The sequence below is a fragment of the Nerophis ophidion genome, linkage group LG02, assembly GCF_033978795.1.
Source record: "Nerophis ophidion isolate RoL-2023_Sa linkage group LG02, RoL_Noph_v1.0, whole genome shotgun sequence".
Taxonomy (NCBI): domain Eukaryota; kingdom Metazoa; phylum Chordata; class Actinopteri; order Syngnathiformes; family Syngnathidae; genus Nerophis; species Nerophis ophidion.
In genome coordinates this window covers 76344154-76365646 of record NC_084612.1, presented here as the reverse complement: position 1 = coordinate 76365646, position 21493 = coordinate 76344154, and the positions used below count along the sequence as shown (strand labels likewise).

The 21493-nt window shown below is 43.3% G+C and overlaps 3 protein-coding genes across 8 annotated transcripts in view; 2 read left to right on the top strand and 1 right to left on the bottom strand.

Annotated features, from left to right (window-relative positions):
* ip6k1 (inositol hexakisphosphate kinase 1) overlaps positions 1 to 7834 on the top strand; it is a 45038-nt gene extending 37204 nt beyond the window's left edge. For 3 of the 4 annotated variants that reach the window (XM_061891532.1, XM_061891533.1, XM_061891534.1), the window contains exons 7-9: positions 113 to 294; positions 380 to 613; positions 5983 to 7834. In XM_061891532.1, coding sequence (XP_061747516.1) covers positions 113 to 294; positions 380 to 613; positions 5983 to 6477 — 911 coding nt within the window. In that variant the 3' untranslated portion in view covers positions 6478 to 7834. The remainder of the gene's footprint in view (positions 1 to 112; positions 295 to 379; positions 614 to 5982) is intronic. The other variant, XM_061891537.1, reaches the window with a different exon arrangement.
* Positions 7381 to 20822, bottom strand: LOC133545786 (dynein axonemal heavy chain 12-like). 3 transcript variants are annotated; one of them, XM_061891529.1, is made up of 13 exons: positions 19981 to 20820; positions 18294 to 18416; positions 18144 to 18190; positions 17918 to 18055; positions 15750 to 15908; positions 13159 to 13404; positions 11136 to 11307; positions 10960 to 11065; positions 10726 to 10905; positions 9734 to 9862; positions 9541 to 9669; positions 9315 to 9468; positions 7381 to 8419 (listed from the first exon to the last, which is right to left on the bottom strand). In XM_061891529.1, exons 2-13 carry the CDS (start codon positions 18413 to 18415, stop codon positions 8265 to 8267), a joined length of 1737 nt encoding a protein of 578 aa, XP_061747513.1. In that variant the 5' UTR covers position 18416; positions 19981 to 20820; the 3' UTR covers positions 7381 to 8264. The 3 variants fall into 3 exon arrangements, with proteins under 3 accessions (XP_061747513.1, XP_061747514.1, XP_061747515.1); XM_061891530.1 differs by lacking the exon at positions 9315 to 9468 and having other exon boundaries at positions 19981 to 20822; XM_061891531.1 differs by lacking the exon at positions 7381 to 8419 and having other exon boundaries at positions 9324 to 9473; positions 19981 to 20822.
* On the top strand, positions 7976 to 16152 carry LOC133545860 (histidine-rich glycoprotein-like). Its single transcript, XM_061891551.1, has 4 exons — positions 7976 to 8175; positions 8256 to 8428; positions 11141 to 11358; positions 13169 to 16152. Exon 4 carries the CDS (start codon positions 13480 to 13482, stop codon positions 14473 to 14475), a length of 996 nt encoding a protein of 331 aa, XP_061747535.1. The 5' UTR covers positions 7976 to 8175; positions 8256 to 8428; positions 11141 to 11358; positions 13169 to 13479; the 3' UTR covers positions 14476 to 16152.
* Positions 20823 to 21493: the final 671 nt, after the last annotated feature.

Sequence of the window (21493 nt, the reverse complement as noted above, 5' to 3'; positions counted from 1 at the left end):
TGCCGCTAGAACAGCTTCCACTCTTCTGGTTTGGGGACTCAACCCAGCAGATTACGTTTCAGATTCTGTAAGCGAGAAGCCATAGTGGTTACCTCCTTAATGGGAGCGTCTGACCCAGAGTTCCTGTTGTTGGAGAATGTGGTCCACCACTTCTCGTACCCCTGCATCCTGGACTTGAAGATGGGCACCAGGCAGCACGGGGACGACGCCTCTGAGGAGAAGGCAGCCAGGCAGATGAAGAAGTGCGAGCAGAGCACCTCGGCGACACTGGGGGTGCGACTGTGTGGCATGCAGGTGAAGAACACGGCCCCCCTCCCTACCAGACCTTGGCCAATATGCTGCTGAGACAACGGTGCAATGTGTGACATTGTCTCTGCAGGTGTACCAGCTCAACACCGGCCACTACCTCTGCAGGAACAAGTACTACGGCCGCGGTCTGTCCATCGAAGGCTTCCGCCAGGCCCTCTACCAGTACTTGCACGACGGACGGGGCCTGAGGCGGGACCTCTTCGAGCCCATCCTGAGTAAGCTTCACAGCCTGAAGGTGGTGCTGGAGCGCCAGGCGTCCTATCGCTTCTACTCGTCCTCGCTGCTCATCATCTATGAGGGAAAGGTGGGTCCACACAAAAGTCTCCGTCTCTTCTGATGATGCGTTTATGTGTGGAAAGTAGAGAATTAGTAGCAGTCATGGGATCGTCATCCTCTGCTCACTCATAATGACTCGAACGCATCGCAACGTACTATAAGTGGCGGTATAGCTCGGTTGGTAGAGTGGCCGTGCCAGCAACTTGAGGGTTGCAGGTTCGATTCCCGCTTCCGCCATCCTAGTCACTGCCGTTGTGTCCTTGGGCAAGACACTTTACCCACCTGCTCCCAGTGCCACCCACATTGGTTTAAATGCCATCCATCCATGCATCCATCATCTTCCGCTTATCCGAGGTCGGGTCGCGGGGGCAGCAGCCTAAGCAGGGAAGCCCAGACTTCCCTCTCCCCAGCCACTTCGTCTAGCTCTTCCCGGGGGATCCCGAGGCGTTCCCAGGCCAGCCGGGAGACATAGTCTTCCCAACGTGTCCTGGGTCTTCCCCGTGGCCTCCTACCGGTTGGACGTGCCCTAAACACCTCCCTAGGGAGGCGTTCGGGTGGCATCCTGACCAGATGCCCGAACCACCTCATCTGGCTCCTCTCCATGTGAAGGAGCAGCGGCTTTACGTTGAGTTCTACCCGGATGGCAGAGCTTCTCACCCTATCTCTAAGGGAGAGACCCACCACACGGCGGAGGAAACTCATTTCGGCCGCTTGTACCCGTGATCTTATCCTTTCGGTCATGACCCAAAGCTCATGAGCATAGGTGAGGATGGGAACGTAGATCGACCGGTAAATTGAGAGCTTCGCCTTCCGGCTCAGCTCCTTCTTCATCACAACGGATCGGTACAACGTCCGCATTACTGAAGACGCCGCACCGATCCGCCTGTCGATCTCACGATCCACTCTTCCCTCACTCGTGAACAAGACTCCTAGGTACTTGAACTCCTCCACTTGGGGCAGGGTCTCCTCCCCAACCTGGAGATGGCACTCCACCCTTTTCCGGGCGAGAACCATGGACTCGGACTTGGAGGGGCTGATTCTCATTCCGGTCGCTTCACACTCGGCTGCGAACCGATCCAGTTTAAATGTAACTTAGATATTGGGTTTCACTATGTAAAGCGCTTTGAGTCACTAGAGAAAAGCGCTATATAAATATAATTCACAATAAGTGACTATGGGTAGTTCTGTTGTACTCCCAGTGATACGTTGCCCCCTACTGGTTTGGGGTGTAGCACTATGGGCCTGATCTACTAAAATTCGAATAACACATCAGTCAATCACTGCGATGAGGTGGCGACCTGTCCAGGGTGTACGCCGCCTTCCGCCTGATTGTAGCTGAGATAGGCACCAGCGCCCCCCGCGACCCCAAAGGGAATTAGCGGTAGAAAATGGATGGATGGATGGACATCAATCAAAGTTTATTTATATAGCCCTAAATCAAAAGTGCAAACTATACAATTGTGTGTACTAAGGACTGTTTTCACTGCTGGACTCTAGAAAGAGGTTCCGCAGCCTCCGTAGCAGAACCTCCAGATTCTGTAACAGCTTCTTCCCTCAAGGTGTAAGAATCTTGAACGCATCATAACAATTAGGGGTGTGGGAAAAAATTGATTCGAATATGAATCGCGATTCTCACGTTGTGCAATTCAGAATCGAATCTCAGTTTTAAAATATCATTTTTTTATTTTTTTTTAATTAATCAAACAAAACAATACACAGCAATACCATAACAATGCAATCCAATTCCAAAAGCAAACCTGAGCCAGCAACACTCAGAACTGCAATAAACAGAGCAATTGAGAGGAGACACAAACACCACACAGAACAAACCAAAAGTAGTGAAACAAAAATGAATATTATCAACAACAGTATCAATATTAGTTATAATTTCAGCCTAGCAGTGATTAAAAATCCCTCATTGACATTATCATTAGACATTTATAACAATAATAAAAAAGAACAATAGTGTCACAGTGGCTTAGGCATCTCATAAGCTGGACAACACACTGTGTCCAATGTTTTCAGAAAGATAAAATAAGTCATATTTTTGGCTCGTTTAATAGTTAAAACAAATTTACATTATTGCAATCAGTTGATAAAACATTGTCCTTTACAATTATAAAAGCTTTTTTTTTTTACATCTACTACTCTGCGAGCATGTCAGCAGACTGGGGTAGATCCTGCTGAAATCTATGTATTGAATAAATACAGAATCCTTTTGAATCGGGAAAAAAATAGTTTTTGAATCGAAAATCGTGTTGAATTGAAAAAAAAATCGATATTGAATCGAATTGTGGGACACCCTAAGATTCGCAGCCCTAATAATAATCCTCTCAATTCACCCCCAAAAATGGTTCAACTCGCTGGAATATAAAGACATGAAGATATGTGACAAAACAAAAACACACACACATAAAGATAGTGTGTGTGTGTGTGTGTGTTTTGTCTTGACTTGTCTCATAGTAAAAGTAGTAAAATCATATTGTTAGTGTACAGGAGTTTTTCTCGTTTTTGTTTATAGAGTATTGTTCTTGTATGATATTGTTATGTTAAATGTGGAATGAGTGAGAGGGGTTTGGATATTATAAGCATCTGCTTCATCCAACCACTTTTCAAGCCTTGCATAAATATCTCTGCCAAAATGTAAAAAAAAAAAAAAAAGTGTTTTGTTGTTCTGTGCCGGTTTCAAATAAAATATTTCAATTCAATTCAACAATATAACATACAACAATACACGTGGATGCATATGCAAAAGTGCAATATATTTATCTATTTATTTGTATCTGCACCTTATTGATTTTTTTATCCTGCACTACCATGGGCTAATGCAGGCTAATTAGTGGTGCAGACTGCCTTAATTAAATCAGTACTTTGTGTGTACAATATGGAGCATCGCCCTGTGGACGCTCATTTACTGCAACTAAAAACAAGGCTAAAAATAAAAAAATATATATACAACAAATAATTTATTTTATTCAGCTAAAGAATAAAGATCAGCTGAGAGCTGCAGTGTTGGTAAATATAAAGATTTGTAGTCAGTATTTCCAATAACAATGGATAATAACAATACTGCTATGTTTTCAGATCATGCAAAAAATATTATATACCGCATTATATATGTCGTACTTTTCAGAGTATAAGTCGCTCTGGAGTATAAGTCGCATTTTTTGGGGAAATTTATTTGATGAAACCCAACACCAATATTAGACATTTGAAAGGAAATTTAAAATAAATAAAGAATAGTGAACAACAGGCTGAATAAGTGTAGGTTATATGAGGCATAAATAACCAACTGCTATGTTAACCTAACATATTATGGTAAGAGTCATTCAAATAACTATAACATATAGAACATGCTATACCTTTACCAAACTATCTGTCACTCCTAATCCATAAATCCCATGAAATCTTATACGTCTAGTCTCTTATGTGAATGAGCTAAATAATATTATTTGATATTTTACGGTAATGTGTTAATTTCACACATAAGTCGCTCCTGAGTATAAGTCGCACCCCGGCCAAACTATCAAAAAAACTGTGACTTATAGTCCGAAAAATACAGTACTTTTTGTACAAGTTAAATAAATGCTAATCACGCTGACTTATTTCAAATCATCTCAGATAAGTTTGTAAAGAAATCAAACTGTTGGGGGAGCCGTGCCACCAACTTAAATGTTCCTGGTTCGATCCTCACCTTCTACCAAGCTAGTCATGTCCTTGAGTAAGACACTTCACCCTTGCTCTTGGTGAGTGGTGGTTAGGGCCTTGCATGGCAGCTCCCGCCATCAGTGTGTGAATGGGTGAATGTGGAAATTGTGTCAAAGTGCTTTGAGTACCTGGAAGGTAGAAAAGTGCTATACAATTACAACCCCAAACGTCTAGGCAATTGTGTACTATCAGGCGATTGTTCATATTCTTATATAAAGTACTATCTAATCTAATATTCACTGTGACAAGCAGTCCTCTGAAGTCAGGTTAAATATGTTCACACGTGTAGGAAGGAGCCTCCTTTCTCACACCAATTTGTGCGTAACTGTGCCAGTTTACCCCAAAAACATTCTAGACGCACTAAATATAGACGCACAACCGCCGCCGCAGAACAGTTTCGATGTTGATAAATCACAGTGCGTAATGATTATATTTGCATGGACTGTGTTCTCTGTTGTGCTCATTTAGGAGACACAGTCCTCTGCACATGTGCTTTTGTACAGCAGCTTTGTGTGCAAACCAGTGCCATCCATCCATCCATTTTCTGCCGCTTATTGCCTTTGGGGTCGCGGGGGGCGCTGGTGCCTATCTCAGGTACAATCGGGCTAAAGGCGGTATACACCCTGGACAAGTTGCCACCTCATCGCAGGGCAAACACGATAGACAACATTCACACACTAGGGACCATTTAGTGTTGCCAATCAACTTATCCCCAGGTGCATGTCTTTGGAGGTGGGAGGGGCCTATCCCCAGGTGCATGTCTTTGGAGGTGGGAGGGGCCTATCCCAGGTGCATGTCTTTGGTGGTGGGAGGGGCCTATCCCCAGGTGCATGTCTTTGGAGGTGGGAGGGGCCTATCCCCAGGTGCATGTCTTTGGAGGTGGGAGGGGCCTATCCCCAGGTGCATGTCTTTGGAGGTGGGAGGGACCTATCCCAGGTGAATGTCTTTGGTGGTGGGAGGGGCCTATCCCCTGGTGCATGTCTTTGGAGGTGGGAGGGGCCTATCCCCAGGTGCATGTCTTTGGAGGTGGGAGGGGCCTATCCCCAGGTGCATGTCTTTGGAGGTGGGAGGGGCCTATCCCAGGTGAATGTCTTTGGTGGTGGGAGGGGCCTATCCCCTGGTGCATGTCTTTGGAGGTGGGAGGGGCCTATCCCCTGGTGCATGTCTTTGGAGGTGGGAGGGGCCTATCCCCAGGTGCATGTCTTTGGAGGTGGGAGGGGCCTATCCCCAGGTGCGTGTCTTTGGAGGTGGGAGGAAGCCGGAGTACCTGGAGGGAACCCACGCAGTCACGGGGAGGACATGCAAACTCCACACAGAAAGATTCCGAGCCTGGGATTGAACCCAGGATTAATCAGGACCTTCATATTGTGAGGCAGACACACTAACCCCTCTCCACCATGCTGCCCAAGTAAATACATTGAATTTCAAACTGTATTGTTTGGGCTCCATCTAGTGGTACCCTAAATAATCCTTTCATTAAAATACATGTTTGATTTCCCTACATTCAAACATAGTGTTACTGTTCAAACTGTGTGTGATGTTCCCACTGCCAAAAATATAAACTACACTTCTTTATTTCAATGTTGGTCGTTATGGTGGTACTCAGAGAGCCACGTGTTTTCTGGGGTGGTATTTGGACCTATGTGATGTTCTATTCTGGCGCTGATATTATTCCGTGTTTACTCACAGGACCCTGAGCCTCCAGTAGGTTTCAGTCGTGGGCAGGTTGTTGCTCGCCAAAAGACTACCGGGGGTCCGGAAGAGCCTCACTTTGGTCCCGCGCCCCCCGTACCTCCAGCCACCGACGCTCCCTGTGCCACAGACATAAGCCATGACAAGGAACCCGGCCAGCCGTCCAATCAGGAACCTGCACTAATGGCCACACCCTCACCTCGTCCTCCCCCGCCGGCCCCGCCCACAAAGCCGGCCTGCCACTCCGCCCCATCGCCACACCCCCATCAGGACTCCCCCTGCCCCGCTCCCAGTTTGAACCCCGTGCTGCCCGGCCCCTCACCAAAGCAGCACCCCCTGGTGGACGTTCGTATGATCGACTTCGCCCACTCCACGTTCAAAGGGTTCCGCGGTGACACGGCGGTGCACGACGGACCCGACCAAGGTTACGTGCTCGGGCTTGAGAGCCTCATCCAAATCCTGGAGAACCTACGGGCCGACAACCCGCAGTAACCGCGAACAATCAGAGCGGAGGGCTCTGATTATGGAAGTGGGTCTCACAGCATCGCCATGGCAACATGGGCATTCTGCACTCCAGTAGTAACTATAGCAACATCCATGGGGCGGGACTGTGGAGCTCAACTACTTCTGACTTGGACTTGAGGCTCAACACACACACACACACACACACACACACACCCTGGCCCCTAACCCACACTGTGACCATCATAGCGGTCAGTGCTGTCAATCAAAGCCCCCCCCCCCTCCCCCTTGGTCACCAAACCTGCACTGTTGTTACCTATGGACATCTTTTAAAGCAATAGATGGCGGCCGGAGTTGGGGACTCTTCTCTCCCTCGCCAGGGAGGAGGACAGGGAGAAGTCTCCATAGTTAGTCGCTCAAAACCATCCTCTGGGCCGTGGCATCATTCACAAATAGATGGTTGTGAGGTGAATTCCCAGCAAAGGCCACGTTACTCTCTCTCAGACACCACCCAGGAGCATGCTGGAGTCACCGGAAGTGCTGCATTTGGTGCACAAATGAATATAATATAATATATAGTGCGTCCCTCCCCTGCACCTCTTTCAAAGGGATTTGTCGTTACCAAACTCAAGTTTTTTTTTTGTCGAGGTGAGCGTATCAGAAAAAAAAGTGATGTGAAAAATCGATCCTCACCGTAGTTTTAAACACATTCGTACAATATTGTGAAAGGGAGCGCTCAACTGTCAATTTAAATGGCGCACTTCCTCCTCCTGTGACGTCACCACGCGTGCTGCCACGTGATTAGTCCGGGCCAATCAGACAGCTGCACTGTGCTCCCTTCATCGGCGGTTGTGGAGGCGCTCTGCCGCTCCCTGCTGGTCAGCCACAAGAACTGCGGGAGCGGTTATGATTAAAAAAAGAGGGGCACACATGAATAGTTTATTTTTGGTTTATTGAGGTGATAATTTATTTTTTTATTGTACCTTTACCTGTACGTAAGTGGGTAAATGTCTTATATTTTACATGCCTCTCCCAAAGTGTAAAAAAAAAAGAGATTATGTGCTCATTGAGTGATCTATAGGACATTTCAGGGGAATAATATTTAGCAGTATTTTTGGAGCACACATGTACTGTTGTCCACGCCCCGTCCAGCAGGGTGAGTGTGTCGTCTTTGTTTGGCCTCACACGACCTTTGCAAGCGTTGCATGCACAGTTGAAACTATTTCTAGTGAGTTCTCCACCACACGCTCCGACATTCTAGTTCTTGTTCCTCCTCCTCCTCACGTGTATGTGCTCATCACTGTTGTCTCCATTTATTTTCTACAGCTGACACCATCCCCACTGTTTGGTAGAACAGTGACAGTGAGATTAAACCTTTCCAGAAGTTTTTGGCCTCCTGTTGTCGTTATTAATTTTGAGGCATCAACACGAGTAAGTTGCATTTTTTTTTTGTTTGCTTGCGGATATTGTCTTGACTCCCGACTGTGCTGCAAATCATTTGTGAGTGAGTTTTCTCTTGCAGGTAGCAACAATTGTTTAGTGTAAAAGCACCGAGGAGCTGAATATTTACAGTTTGACACGGAAGTAAAAGTTGTCTCACCTCAACTGTCTTATCAGCGAAGACGACTATATAGGTGAGCTCTGATCCCAATTTCAGAGACAGCGCCCTCTGTGACAACTGACCCCGTTCTCTATCAACATAAAAGTCTTTCCAGGTGTCATAAAAAGGTGAGCTGACGGAATATAAATGACTTTGAAGTAAAACCGTTACTGTGTGGCAAAAAAACGAAATCCAACTTTGTGGACAGCACCTCCTGTCATCCGTGAAGGTCGTACTCCCGGTAAAGAACGTAGTCCTTCAGTCGCCCTGGCAACGGCAAGAAGCTCATGAAGACTGGCGACCGTAGACGAGGGCGACCGAGGCAGCGGCGAATCCTCAGACGACACAGGTGCTGCAGGCAGCGAGCGTTCTCTAAAGGAGGTGGGAGGAGCAAACAACAATATTCATATTCAGTTTTGACCGTACTGGTTTAGTAATCTTGTTAATGAGTACATTGTCACAGAATACAAATCCCCTATGAGCGATGGATCTCATCATGTTGCCATGGTAACAAGGGCCGGCCCGTGGCATAAACACTGTGTTGTAAAGGGTCACATGACCACTGTTGGAACCAAGAGTCAAAGCAAATCAGATCTGTTGGAACGAAGGGTCTAAGCATATCACATCTGTTGGAACCGAGAGTCGAAGCAAATCGCATCCGTTGGAACCAAGAGTCGAAGCAAATCACGTCTGTTGGAACCAAGAGTCAAAGCATATATCTGTTGGAACCAAGAGTCAAAGCATATATCTGTTGGAACCAAGAGTCGAAGCAAATCACATCAGTTGGAACCAAGAGTCAAATCAAATATCTGTTGGAACCAAGAGTCAAAGCATATATCTGTTGGAACCAAGAGTCAAAGCAAATCACATCAGTTGGAACCAAGAGTCAAAGCATATATCTGTTGGAACCAAGAGTTGAAGCATATCACATCTGTTGGAACTAAAAGTCAAAACAAAAAAAACACTGAATAATTAAGGGGGTTTATGCAATTTTTTAGGGGTCTTTGCCCCCCCCCCCCCCCTAAAAAGGCCTGAATGCTTGATGAAAAACATTATTGATGAAACCAAGACTTAAACATACTTTGTCCACTTTCTGATCTCGGAATGTGCCATCCACTGTCCTATCACATTGGGAAGGCTGGCACACGAGTACAAAGATCGATGTGTGTGCGTGTGCGTGTGTGTGTGTGTGTGCGTGCGTGTGTGTCTCTAATAAGTAATATTAAAGTCCTAAATCGTGTTTAGGGTGACGGTGTCCTGGTGTCACCTTGCAGCCTGCAAATGTCGCTCCATTGCTGCTGCTCCATGAGCGCCGCCTTCAGCTTGCAGCACAAGGTCACGTGATCTACATAGTCCAGCAAGACCCGGACCACGTGACCTGAAAGATGCTTGAGCCAGGACACGGTGATCACCTCGCAGAACTGCGCTGACACACACACACACACACACACGTCAACATGTGTCTCATGTGCACTGGGGGTGTGTTTGTGTACCATCGTGTCTTTGATGACCGTGTCACTCCAGCCCTCGTACTCCTCCGGAACGTGGGATCCGTTGCCATAGGGACAGTCGAAGCAGCGCTCCACGTGGTAACCATAGCTACACAGCATCCTGAGAACCACCTGACAAACACACACAAAAGTCACAAAAACAGCCCCCGAAAGCAGCTGTGAAGAAGACACTCACCTCATCGTTGAGGGCGTACTGCAGGGCCGAGGGGAAGTGCGTGGTGTTGATCCTGGAGTAGAAGTTGACGTTGGCGCCGTATCGCAGCAAAACTTTCATCAAGTCGTAGTTGCCCGAACGCAGAGCCACCTGACAAGATGGCAGCAACACATCAGCGATCCCTTCCAAACTTCCAAACAAAGTTCTTTAAATAGATGCGTTTTTCCCCAATAATAATTAAAATACAGCTTTCAAATTCAAACAGTTTTTCACTTTTTCCACATTTTATTTCTTCCAAAAAAGAATAAATTCATTTTGGTCCTCAAAATTCTAGAAAGTTGAAATAATGAGATAAAAAGTTATGATTATGGGATAAAAAAATGTTTTTAATTATTAGACAAAAAGATAAAAAGTTGAAATTATGAGAAAGTCGCAAAAAGTCATAGTTATGAGATAAATTATTTTGAATATGACTTTTATCTCAGAATTTCAACTTTTTGTAAAAGTTATGAGATAAAAGCCGTAAGCATGAGATACAAAGTCATAAATACTAGATAAAAACTCATAATTATGAGATAAATTATTTTTATCTCAACTTCGACTTTATCTCACACTTATGATTTTTTATCTCATAATAATGAATTTAAAATAAAAATAAAAAGTCATTCATAAGTGTGAGATAAAGTCAAAATTATGAGATAAAAATAAATGTTCTCTTATCTCATATTTATAACTTTGCATCTCATAATGTCAACTTTTTATCTCATACTTACGGCTTTTATCTCATAATTCTGGCATTTTATCTCACAACGATAGAGATATATTTCTATTTTTAGTGGCGGAAATGGGTGTGCACACAGATGCCATTTGGACTAACAAGAAGAAGAACAAAGACTGGATTCCGACATGCTGTTCCTGCACTCATGAGAGGCAAGGAGGTGGGTGTGATGTGGATGTGGGTGTGGTGTGGGTGTGGACCTCCCCACAGTGACGCGGCCTCCTGTCGCTCGCACCTGCAGACATTTGACGGGGTCCTGGTTGGTCATGGCGCCGGCCTCCAGCAGCAGGCGGACTGACGGCAGGTCGTTGTTGGACACGGCGAAGAAGAGCGCCGACTTCCTCTCGTCGTCGTAACCTCGACGCACGCAGGGATGCAGCATGTAGTTTGGGTCGAAGCCCTCGTCCAGCAGCAGCTGGAAGACCCACTTATGTTTATTAGGCACGCACGCACACACACACACACACACCTTGATGCAGTGCGTGTGTTCTCCAGCTGCTGCACAGTGTAGTGGACTCATTCCGCTGTTGCTGATGTCATCCATAGACGTTACTGGGATGAGCATCTTCAGAACTCTGCAGACACACACACAGCAATGAATAAAATGAAGGTAACCATGTGCTTCTTACTCGACTTCTCATTTACTGCAGGTGTCCCCTGTGAGCGGCCCGGTGGATGGGCAGGTGCCCGCTCTGTTTCGCCACGTTGGGGTCGGCGCCGTATTCCAGCAGCAGCTCCACGATGGCGGCGTCTCCGCTCGCACACGCCTCGTACAAGATGGAGGCCTCGTTCTGCGCCCGACACGTCACGTCTGCTCCTGGCCAACAGCACACACACATGTAGCGTGTGACCACCACAAATGTAACAGGTGACCACCACAAATGTAGCGTGTGACCACCACAAATGTAACAGGTGACCACCACAAATGTAGCGTGTGACCACCACAAATGTAGCGTGTGACCACCACAAATGTAACGTGTGACCACCACAAATGTAACGTGTGACCACCACAAATGTAACGTGTGACCACCACGAATGTAACGTGTGACCACCACGAATGTAGCGTGTGACCACCACGAATGTAGCGTGTGACCACCACGAATGTAACGTGTGACCACCACGAATGTAACGTGTGACCACCACGAATGTAGCGTGTGACCACCACGAATGTAGCGTGTGACCACCACGAATGTAGCGTGTGACCACCACGAATGTAGCGTGTGACCACCACGAATGTAGCGTGTGACCACCACGAATGTAGCGTGTGACCACCACGAATGTAGCGTGTGACCACCACGAATGTAGCGTGTGACCACCACGAATGTAGCGTGTGACCACCACGAATGTAGCGTTTGACCACCACGAATGTCACGTGTGACCACCACAAAAGTAGCGTGTGACCACCGCAAATGTAACGTGTGACCACCACAAATGTAGCGTGTGACCACCACAAATGTAACGTGTGACCACCACAAAAGTAGCGTGTGACCACCACAAATGGAGCGTGTGACCACCACAAATGGAGCGTGTGACCACCACAAATGTAACGTGTGACCACCACAAATGTAACGTGTGACCACCACAAATGGAGCGTGTGACCACCACAAATGGAGCGTGTGACCACCACAAATGGAGCGTGTGACCACCACAAATGTCACGGGCGACATGTAAAGAAACATTTATAAAATCTTTTGTACCGGTGTATGTCTGCGCCTTATAGTCCCGTAAGGCTAAAATATGTAAAAATAGTTATTTATCCTCAAATATAGCCCGGAAAATACGGTATTAAAAGAGGTCAAAGGTCTTTTACCATGTTTCCCTACAGGAAGTAACATCAAGTCAATTCTACCATCTGTTCTCGGATCAAAACTACCTCATTATGCATGCACACTGAGATAAAAAGTCATAAATGAATCATTTCTACTTTTTATCTCAGAATTTTATGGGAGCCCGTTTTCACCACACACAAAAAAACAATAGTAAATTATAACTATGAGACTAAAATTCTATCAGGAAATTAAAAAGTTAGAAGTATGGGAAAGAAGTCATAATTATGAGACAAAAAAATCAAAAGTATGACTAAGTCAAAATTATGAGCTAAAAAGTCCAAATTACGAGATACAAAATCTGAATTATGAGATAAAAGGTTATGAGGTAAAAAGTCATAATTATGAGATTAAAAAAAGTCATAATTACGAAATAAAAAAGTCATAATTATTAGAGCAAGTCATAATTATGACGTACTAAGTCGTAATTATGAGGTAAAAAGTTGTAACTGAGATAATTGTGAGGTAAAAAAGTAGTAATTATTAGATAAAAAGTAGTAATTATGAGGTAAAAAGTCATAATTATGAGGTAATAAGTCAATTATGAGATAAAAACTTGTAGTAATGAGACAAAGTCATTATGAGGTAAAAAGTCATGATTATGAAATATAAAGTCGTAATGCGATAAAAAGTCATAATTATGAGGTAAAAAGTCTGAATTATGAGATAAGTCAATTAAGAGATTAGTTATAATTATAAGATAAAAAGGCCAAATGATGATATAAAAAATGTATAACAATGAGATAAAAGTCATAAATATGAGGATAATAGGGCATTTAAAGGGCTGAAAGGTGACAGCAAACATGTCACGATGATGCCTTGGAGGTGACGTCTGTCCTCACCTTTCCTCAGCAGGACCTGGGCCGCCTCCAGGTGAGCCTCCTGGGCAGCCAGGGCCAGCGGTGTGAGGCCAAAGCGGCTGCGGGCGTCCAGCAGAGCCTGGGCCTCCAACAGCAGGGCCACCAGCTCGGCTCTGCCCAGCCGAGAGGCCTCGTGGAGCGGGCGCCGGCCGTGGAGACCCTCCTGGTTGACGGAGGCTCCCCTCTGGAGCAGCAACTTCACCAGGTCTGCACGCCCGGACCGGATCGCTGCACAGTGCACACCACCAGGATGAACTCACAAGTCATTCACCCTTTCATCATCACTTTAACTGTCTGATACTGATGGTTCTGCACAGTGCACACCACCAGGATGATCTCACAAGTCATTCACCCTTTCATCATCACTTTAACTGTCTGATACTGATGTTTCTGCACAGTGCACACCACCAGCATGTACTCACAAGTCATTCACCCTTTCATCACTTTTACTGTCTGATACTGATGGTTCTGCACGGTGCACACCACCAGGATGAACTCACAAGTCATTCACCCTTTCATCATCACTTTAACTGTCTGATACTGATGGTTCTGCACAGTGCACACCACCAGGATGAACTCACAAGTCATTCACCCTTTCATCACTCTGACTGTCTGATACTGATGGTTCTGCACGGTGCACACCACCAGGATGAGCTCCCAAGTCATTCACCCTTTCATCACTCTGACTGTCTGATACTGATGGTTCTGCATGGTGCACACCACCAGGATGAGCTCCCAAGTCATTCACCCTTTCATCACTCTGACTGTCTGATACTGATGGTTCTGCACAGTGCACACCACCAGGATGAACTCACAAGTCATTCACCCTTTCATCATCACTTTAACTGTCTGATACTGATGGTTCTGCACAGTGCACACCACCAGGATGAACTCACAAGTCATTCACCCTTTCATCACTCTGACTGTCTGATACTGATGGTTCTGCACGGTGCACACCACCAGGATGAGCTCCCAAGTCATTCACCCTTTCATCACTCTGACTGTCTGATACTGATGGTTCTGCACAGTGCACACCACCAGGATGAACTCACAAGTCATTCACCCTTTCATCATCACTTTAACTGTCTGATACTGATGGTTCTGCACAGTGCACACCACCAGGATGAACTCACAAGTCATTCACACTTTCATCACTCTGACTGTCTGATACTGATGGTTCTGCACGGTGCACACCACCAGGATGAACTCACAAGTCATTCAACCTTTCATCACTCTGACTGTCTGATACTGATCGTGTCTAATACTGATGGTTCTGATACTGATTGTGTCTGGTACTGATCATGTCTAATACTGGTGGTTCTGATACAAATGGTGTCTGATATTGTGTCCAATACTGACGGTTCTGATACTAATTGTGTCTGATACTTTATGGTGTCTGATACTGATGGTTCTGATACTGATTAGGTTGATACTGTTGGTACTGATACTGATGGTTCTAATACAGATGTGTCTGATACTAATTGTGTCTGATATTGAATGTGTCTAATACTGATGGTATCTGATACTGATGGTTCTGATGCTGATTGTGTTGATACTGTTGGTACTGATACAGATGTGTCTGATACAGATGTTTCTGGATCGGATACTGATTTTGTCTGATACTGATGGTTCTGATACTGATTGTGTCTGATACTGATGGTTCTGATACTGATTGGGTTGATACTGTTGATACTGATGGTTCTGATATCGGTGTGTCTGTTACAGATGTTTCTGATACTCATTGTGTCTGAAATTGAATGTGTCTAATACTGATGGTTCTGATACTGATGGAGCCTCATACTGATAGTATCTGAAACTGATTGTATCTGATACTAATGGTTCTGATCCTGATTTTGTCTGATAATGTTTTTGTTTGATACTGATTGTGTCTCATTCTGATGGTTCTGATACAGATTATGTCTAATACCAATTGTTTTGATACTGATTGTGTCTGATACCGGTTGTGTCTGATACTGATGGTTGTGATACAGATTGTGTCTAATACCGATTGTTTTGATAGTGATTGTATCTGATACTAATTGTGTCCTGAGACTGACTGTGTCTGATATTGATGGTGTCTGATACGGATAGCATAATTGTATCACTCTAAGTCCCCCTTCAGCTTCACCTTGATGTGTTTTCCATTTAATACAGAGTAGTACTTCTAAACAAACCTAAATGTAAATAAACAGAAGAAAAGGAGAAGTTATGTCGGGCAGCAGAAGTGTTTTACATGTCGACCAACACTCAGAGAGGATGATACAGTAGGAAGAGGATTCATTGAAGCCCTCTTTTCAAGGTTTACCTGACACATGAAACGTGACAAATCGGGCGGGTGCAACCGTCCACTCTAGCTGCTAGAGTGTTGAATATCTTAAAATATGTTTTGTGGCAACTCCAACTTTGACCAGAGTGTCAGTTCTTATGTAGAGTGCCGCTTTCCATCATTTTCAGCAAATGATCCACCCTTCTTCTTCCTCTCACGCGAGATCCGCCCAGGAATGGGGCCGTATGAATTCTTTCCCTAATGTACAATAATATTGGTTGCCGCACTAGTGGCCAACATCGCATACCTAAAATCAGCGGGGAGTCCTGGTTCTGGTTCTGCGAGTCGGGCCGAGCCCCGCGGTCCAGTAAGAAGGAGACATTGTCCAGCAGTCCTCCTTCCACCGCCAGTAAGAGGGCCGTGTCCCCAGACCGGGTCTGACGCTCCACCGACTCCTCACCTGAAACTGGACAAGGAGGTGGTGTCTGATACTGATGGTGTCTGATACCAATGGTACTGTTACTGAGTGTGTTTAATACAGGTTGTGTCTGATACTGATGGTTCAGATACAGATTGTGTCTGATGCTAATAATGTCTGATACTGATGTTTCTGATGCCGATGTTCTGATACCGATGGTGTCTGATACCAATGGTTCTGTTAGTGTGTTTAATACAGATAGTGTCTGATACTGATGATTCAGATACGGATTGTGTCTGATACTGATAATGTCGGTAACTGATGGTTCTGATACCGATGTTCTGATACTGATGGTGTCTGATACCAATGGTTGTTACTGAGTGTGTTTAATACAGATAGTGTCTGATACTGATGATTCAGATATGGATTGTGTCTGATGCTGATAATGTCGGTAACTGATGGTTCTGATACCGATATTCTGATACTGATACCGATATTCTGATACTGATGGTTTCTGATACTGACTGCTTCTGATACAAATGGTGTCTCAGTCTGATACTAATGTTGTCTGATACTGATGGTGTCTGATACTGACTGGTTCTGATACTAATAGTGTCTCAGTCTGATACTGACTGGTTCTGATACAAATGGTGCCTCAGTCTGATACTGATGGTTCTGATTCTGATTAGTTCTGATACTGACTGGTTCCGATACTAATGGTGTCTCAGTCTGATACTAATGTTGTCTGATACTGATTGTGTCTGATACTGATGGTTCTGATACTAATGGTGACTGATACTTATGGTTCTGATACCGATGGTGTCTGATGCTGATTGGTTCTGATACTGATGGTGTCTGATACTGACTGGTTCTGATACTAATGGTGTCTGATACTGATGGTTCTGATACTAATGGTGACTGAAACTTATGGTTCTGATACCGATGGTGTCTGATACTTAATGGTGTCTGATGCTGATTGGTTCTGATACTGATGGTGTCTGATACTGACTGGTTCTGATACTAATGGTGTCTCAGTCTGATACAGATTGTGTCTGATACTGATGGTTCTAATACTAATAGTGTCTGATACTTATGGTTCTGATACCGATGGTGTCTGATACTTAATGGTGTCTGATGCTGATTGGTTCTGATACTGATACTGACTGGTTCTGATACTAATGGTGTCTCAGTCTGATACTAATGTTGTCTGATACAGATTGTTCTAATACTAATGGTGTCTGATACTTATTGTGTCTGATACTGATGGTTCTGATACTAATGGTGTCTAATACGGATAGTTTTGATACTGATGGTTCGGATAGTGATGGTTCTGATACTGATAATGTATTATATTGATGGTGCCTGATACTGGTGGGGTCTGGCACTGATTGTGTCTGATACTGATTGTGTCTGATACTGATGGTTCTGATACTAATGGTGACTGATACTTATGGTTCTGATACCGATGGTGTCTGATGCTGATTGGTTCTGATACTGATGGTGTCTGATACTGACTGGTTCTGATACTAATGGTGTCTGATGGTTCTGATACTAATGGTGACTGATACTTATGGTTCTGATACCGATGGTGTCTGATGCTGATTGGTTCTGATACTGATGGTGTCTGATACTGACTGGTTCTGATACTAATGGTGTCTCAGTCTGATACAGATTGTGTCTGATACTGATGGTTCTAATACTAATGGTGTCTGATACTTATGGTTCTGATACCGATGGTGTCTGATACTTAATGGTGTCTGATGCTGATTGGTTCTGATACTGACTGGTTCTGATACTAATGGTGTCTCAGTCTGATACTAATGTTGTCTGATACAGATTGTGTCTGATACTGATTGTTCTAATACTAATGGTGTCTGATACTGATGGTTCTGATACTAATGGTGTCAAATACGGATAGTTTTGATACTGATGGTTCGGATAGTGATGGTTCTGATACTGATAATGTATTATATTGATGGTGCCTGATACTGGTGGGGTCTGGCACTGATTGTCTCTGATACTGATTGTGTCTGATACTGGCTGGTTCTGACACCGACCTCCATAAGTGAGCTCCAGGATGGTTAGGTTGCTCTGTGTCGATGCTTCATGGAGAGGCGTCCATCCTCTGCCGTCCGTCTGTTGAAAAGAGTTCTTCTTCCTACCACACAGATCTTCCACCAGCTTCTCTCGGCCTGCTTGGTCACACGAGCCATGACAGACGCAAACAAACAAAGTACATTATCATTATTGATATTATTATGATGATAAATCAAGTCAACTCACCTTGCCTTATAGCAGCAAAAATAGCCACACTGTCTGCACACTGAGCACTGGAAGAGACACATTATTATAGATACATACTGTATGTATATATATATATTGTGGAAGAATAAATATGCAGATATTTAAGGCCAGTGTCTGACCTCCCATCACCTGGTGTTGCTGAAGGCGTCCTGCGTGTGTGGGTTGATGTCCTGCAGACTCTGCTGGATCACATACTGCACATCTTCATCCTCCTCTTCATCCTCCACCATCACCAAGGCCTTAAACTCCATGCTAACACATCGGGATCAAATTGGCCTGTTATTGATCGCCTGATCAGCAGCATTTGACAGCATATCATGCGGTGTCAGCACTATCGCACAGGGGGCGTCCTGATACAACTTTTTTTTAACGACAACGGACCCTTGAATATTAACTGATACTGATATCGATCCCATACAGTATGAACACCGATCATGTTACATACCTCTTTTATTTTGTAGTGGGGAACGTTCGATCAAGTGAAATTCCTCAAACAAAAACACTAACCTATTTCTTAACAACTGTCTGAAGGCTGTCTTTAAATTGAAATGGAATGGTAATTGGCTTTTTTGGTGACACCTAGTGGCCACAATAATTCATTAAAGTCACAACGCAGTAAGTTGAACGATGCAGACACTTTTGTTACTGAATACTTTCTAGTACAATTTCTGCCTTGAAGACTTTGTATGTATAAGAAATATTTAATACAGTATTTATTTGATACTTAGGGTTTCTTGGCCTTTTAGACCTCGGGGCCCGACATTTCCACTACAGAGGGGCCCGGGGCCCAATCAAATATTAACACTGAAATAGTCATCTTACTGTACATTTTAAACATATTCAATAATATCTAACATACAGATTTTTTTTTTCGACACTGAATTTTTATACTGTGTATTTTTTTTGTACACTCATTTTTTTTACACGTACAATGAATTTTTATATGCAAAAAAAAAATGTATGCATATTTTTTTGTACTGAATATATATTGATTTTATTACACTGAATTTTTATTCACCGATTTTGTTTTACACTGAATTTTTTTTGTACTGCGATTCAATACACTGATTTTTTTACACGTACAATGACTTTTTATACGCTAAAAAATTCTTTAATGCAGAATTTTTTTGTACTGACTTTTTATATACTGATTTTTTGCACTGAATTTGTATACCCTGGATTTTTTTTTTGCACAGATTTTATACACTGATTTTTTTACATGTACAATTATTTTTATACGCTAAAATAATTTTTACTCACAATTTTTTTGTACTGAATTTTTATACACTGAATTTGTATCCACTGATTTTGTTTTACAATGAATTTTTATACCTTGGATTATACACGTACAATTTGTACATACTAAAGAAAAGAATCACGCAGAATTTTTTTGTACTGAATTTTTATACACTGATTTGTACACTGACTTTTTATACCCATAATTTTTTTTGTACTGAGATTTTACGCTGAATAATTTTTTACTGAATTTGTATCCGCTGATTTTGTTTTTCACTGAATTTTTATACCGTGGATTATACACAGTTATGTTTACACATACAATTGATTTTTATACGCTAAAAAAAAAAAAAAAAAGTAGAAATTTTTGGGAATTAATTTTTATCCACTGATTTCGTCTTACACTGAATTTTTATACCCTGGATTTTTTTGTATTGAGATTTTATACACTAAATTTTAAAGCACTTAAGTATTTTTCAATTGTCAGCATGATGATGTAAAACAATTCAGTTACATACTTTCAGTCGAGAAAAGCACAAATGAACCTCCACACAAACAGGAAATAGAAGCACTTCTTTACCTTTCACTTGCTCCTTGCCGTCTGCTGCTGTCCTTGCAGATGGAAATAGTTGTAATTATTATTATTATTGTTTACAGCAACACAAAAGTGGACTCCTACCACTTGAGCTGCAGCACTTTGCTGCAGTTGACGTCCCGCAGCTCTTACTATATTTAGAAAGGAAAGCAGTGACAAGTCACATTGCTGACAGGTCAACTCCCCGTCACACCGTTAAAAATGTTACAATGCTTCTTTTAGTGGGGTGACGTCAAAATATAATGCACTTATGACATCTGCATTCCTGAGATTTAGAGTTGTGGGAAGGGACTTTGTTGCTGTTTAAAATTTGCTTTAGTAATCATTTCATTACAATATGTCACATATTTACAATTTCATATTTCTTGCCCTTTTCCGTTTGTTTATGAGCAATCGCAAACACACGTCCAGTCTCAATCTGTAACACAAATAAACACAATAAACCAGGAGCAGACCAGGGATATTGGGCCTAAAAATGTGTTTTGTACTAAAATGATTCAGTATCTGGGATGAATGAACTGGCTGTGCATTATGTCTTATTGGACAATTAGATTTTTGTTTGACCTTTAAGCAACATTTAACGTGGCAAGACACAACATTTTCTATGGTCCATGTTAAGCAGTTTCATTAACGTCCTCCCAGCGCGGTAACAACACACAACAGCGGTCTCGTTTTCATCAACCGTAAAGCAGTTCGTCTGCCGTAAACAGCAATGTTGTGACACTCTTAAACAGGACAATACTGCCATCTACTGTAAATGCATATTGTTAGAAAAATAGTGACAGAGAATAGAACAAAGATGGACAATTCAACCCTTAACTCAACAATGAGTAGATGAGTGTTATGTGTGGGTATATATGTAAATAAATGAACACTGAAATTGAAGTATTTTAATATATATATATAATAAAAATATATGTATAGCTAGAATTCACTGAAAGTCATGTATTTCTTGTATATATATATATATATATGAAATACTTGACTTGGTGAATTGTAGCTGTAAATATACTCCTCCCCTCTTAACCACGCGCCACACCCACACCGCCCGAAATCGGAGGTCTCAAGGTTGGCAAGTATGTCCATTGTATAATTTTATGGTGGACCGCCACATCACTTTAAATTCACCAGTCACGTAATTCTAAAGTGGCCATTGGTCTTTTACATCATTTTTAAAAGTGGCCCATCACATTTAATGGGACATGCGATGTAGTTCATGTAATTTTAACAAGACCCTCCACTTAATTTTAAGTGGCCTGCGAAAGCCTGGAAATTAAAACACTTTCTGGCTAAAAGTACTCGTTCTTTCAATTTTTATAGAAAAATGTTGTAATAATTGCCAATGTTTTACACACTTACACTATCTGATGCTGCGATGAGGTGGCAACTTGTCCACGGTGTACCCCGCCTTCGAACCGGATGTATTTGAGATAGGCTCCAGCAACCCCCCGCTGCACCAATAGGGACAAGCGGTAGAAAATGGATGGATGGCATTATC

Coding starts and splice junctions, on each gene's coding strand:
- LOC133545860 (XM_061891551.1), top strand. CDS start 13,480: ATGGTTCTGCACAGTGCACACCACCAGGATGATCTCACAAGTCATTCA.
- LOC133545786 (XM_061891529.1), bottom strand. CDS start 18,415: ATGGAGTTTAAGGCCTTGGTGATGGTGGAGGATGAAGAGGAGGATGAA. Junction 10,906..10,959: donor AACACACGCACTGCATCAAG/GTGTGTGTGTGT, acceptor TGGGTCTTCCAG/CTGCTGCTGGACGAGGGCTT. Junction 8,420..9,314: donor CGACATTTGCAGGCTGCAAG/GTGACACCAGGA, acceptor CACCTCCTTTAG/AGAACGCTCGCTGCCTGCAG.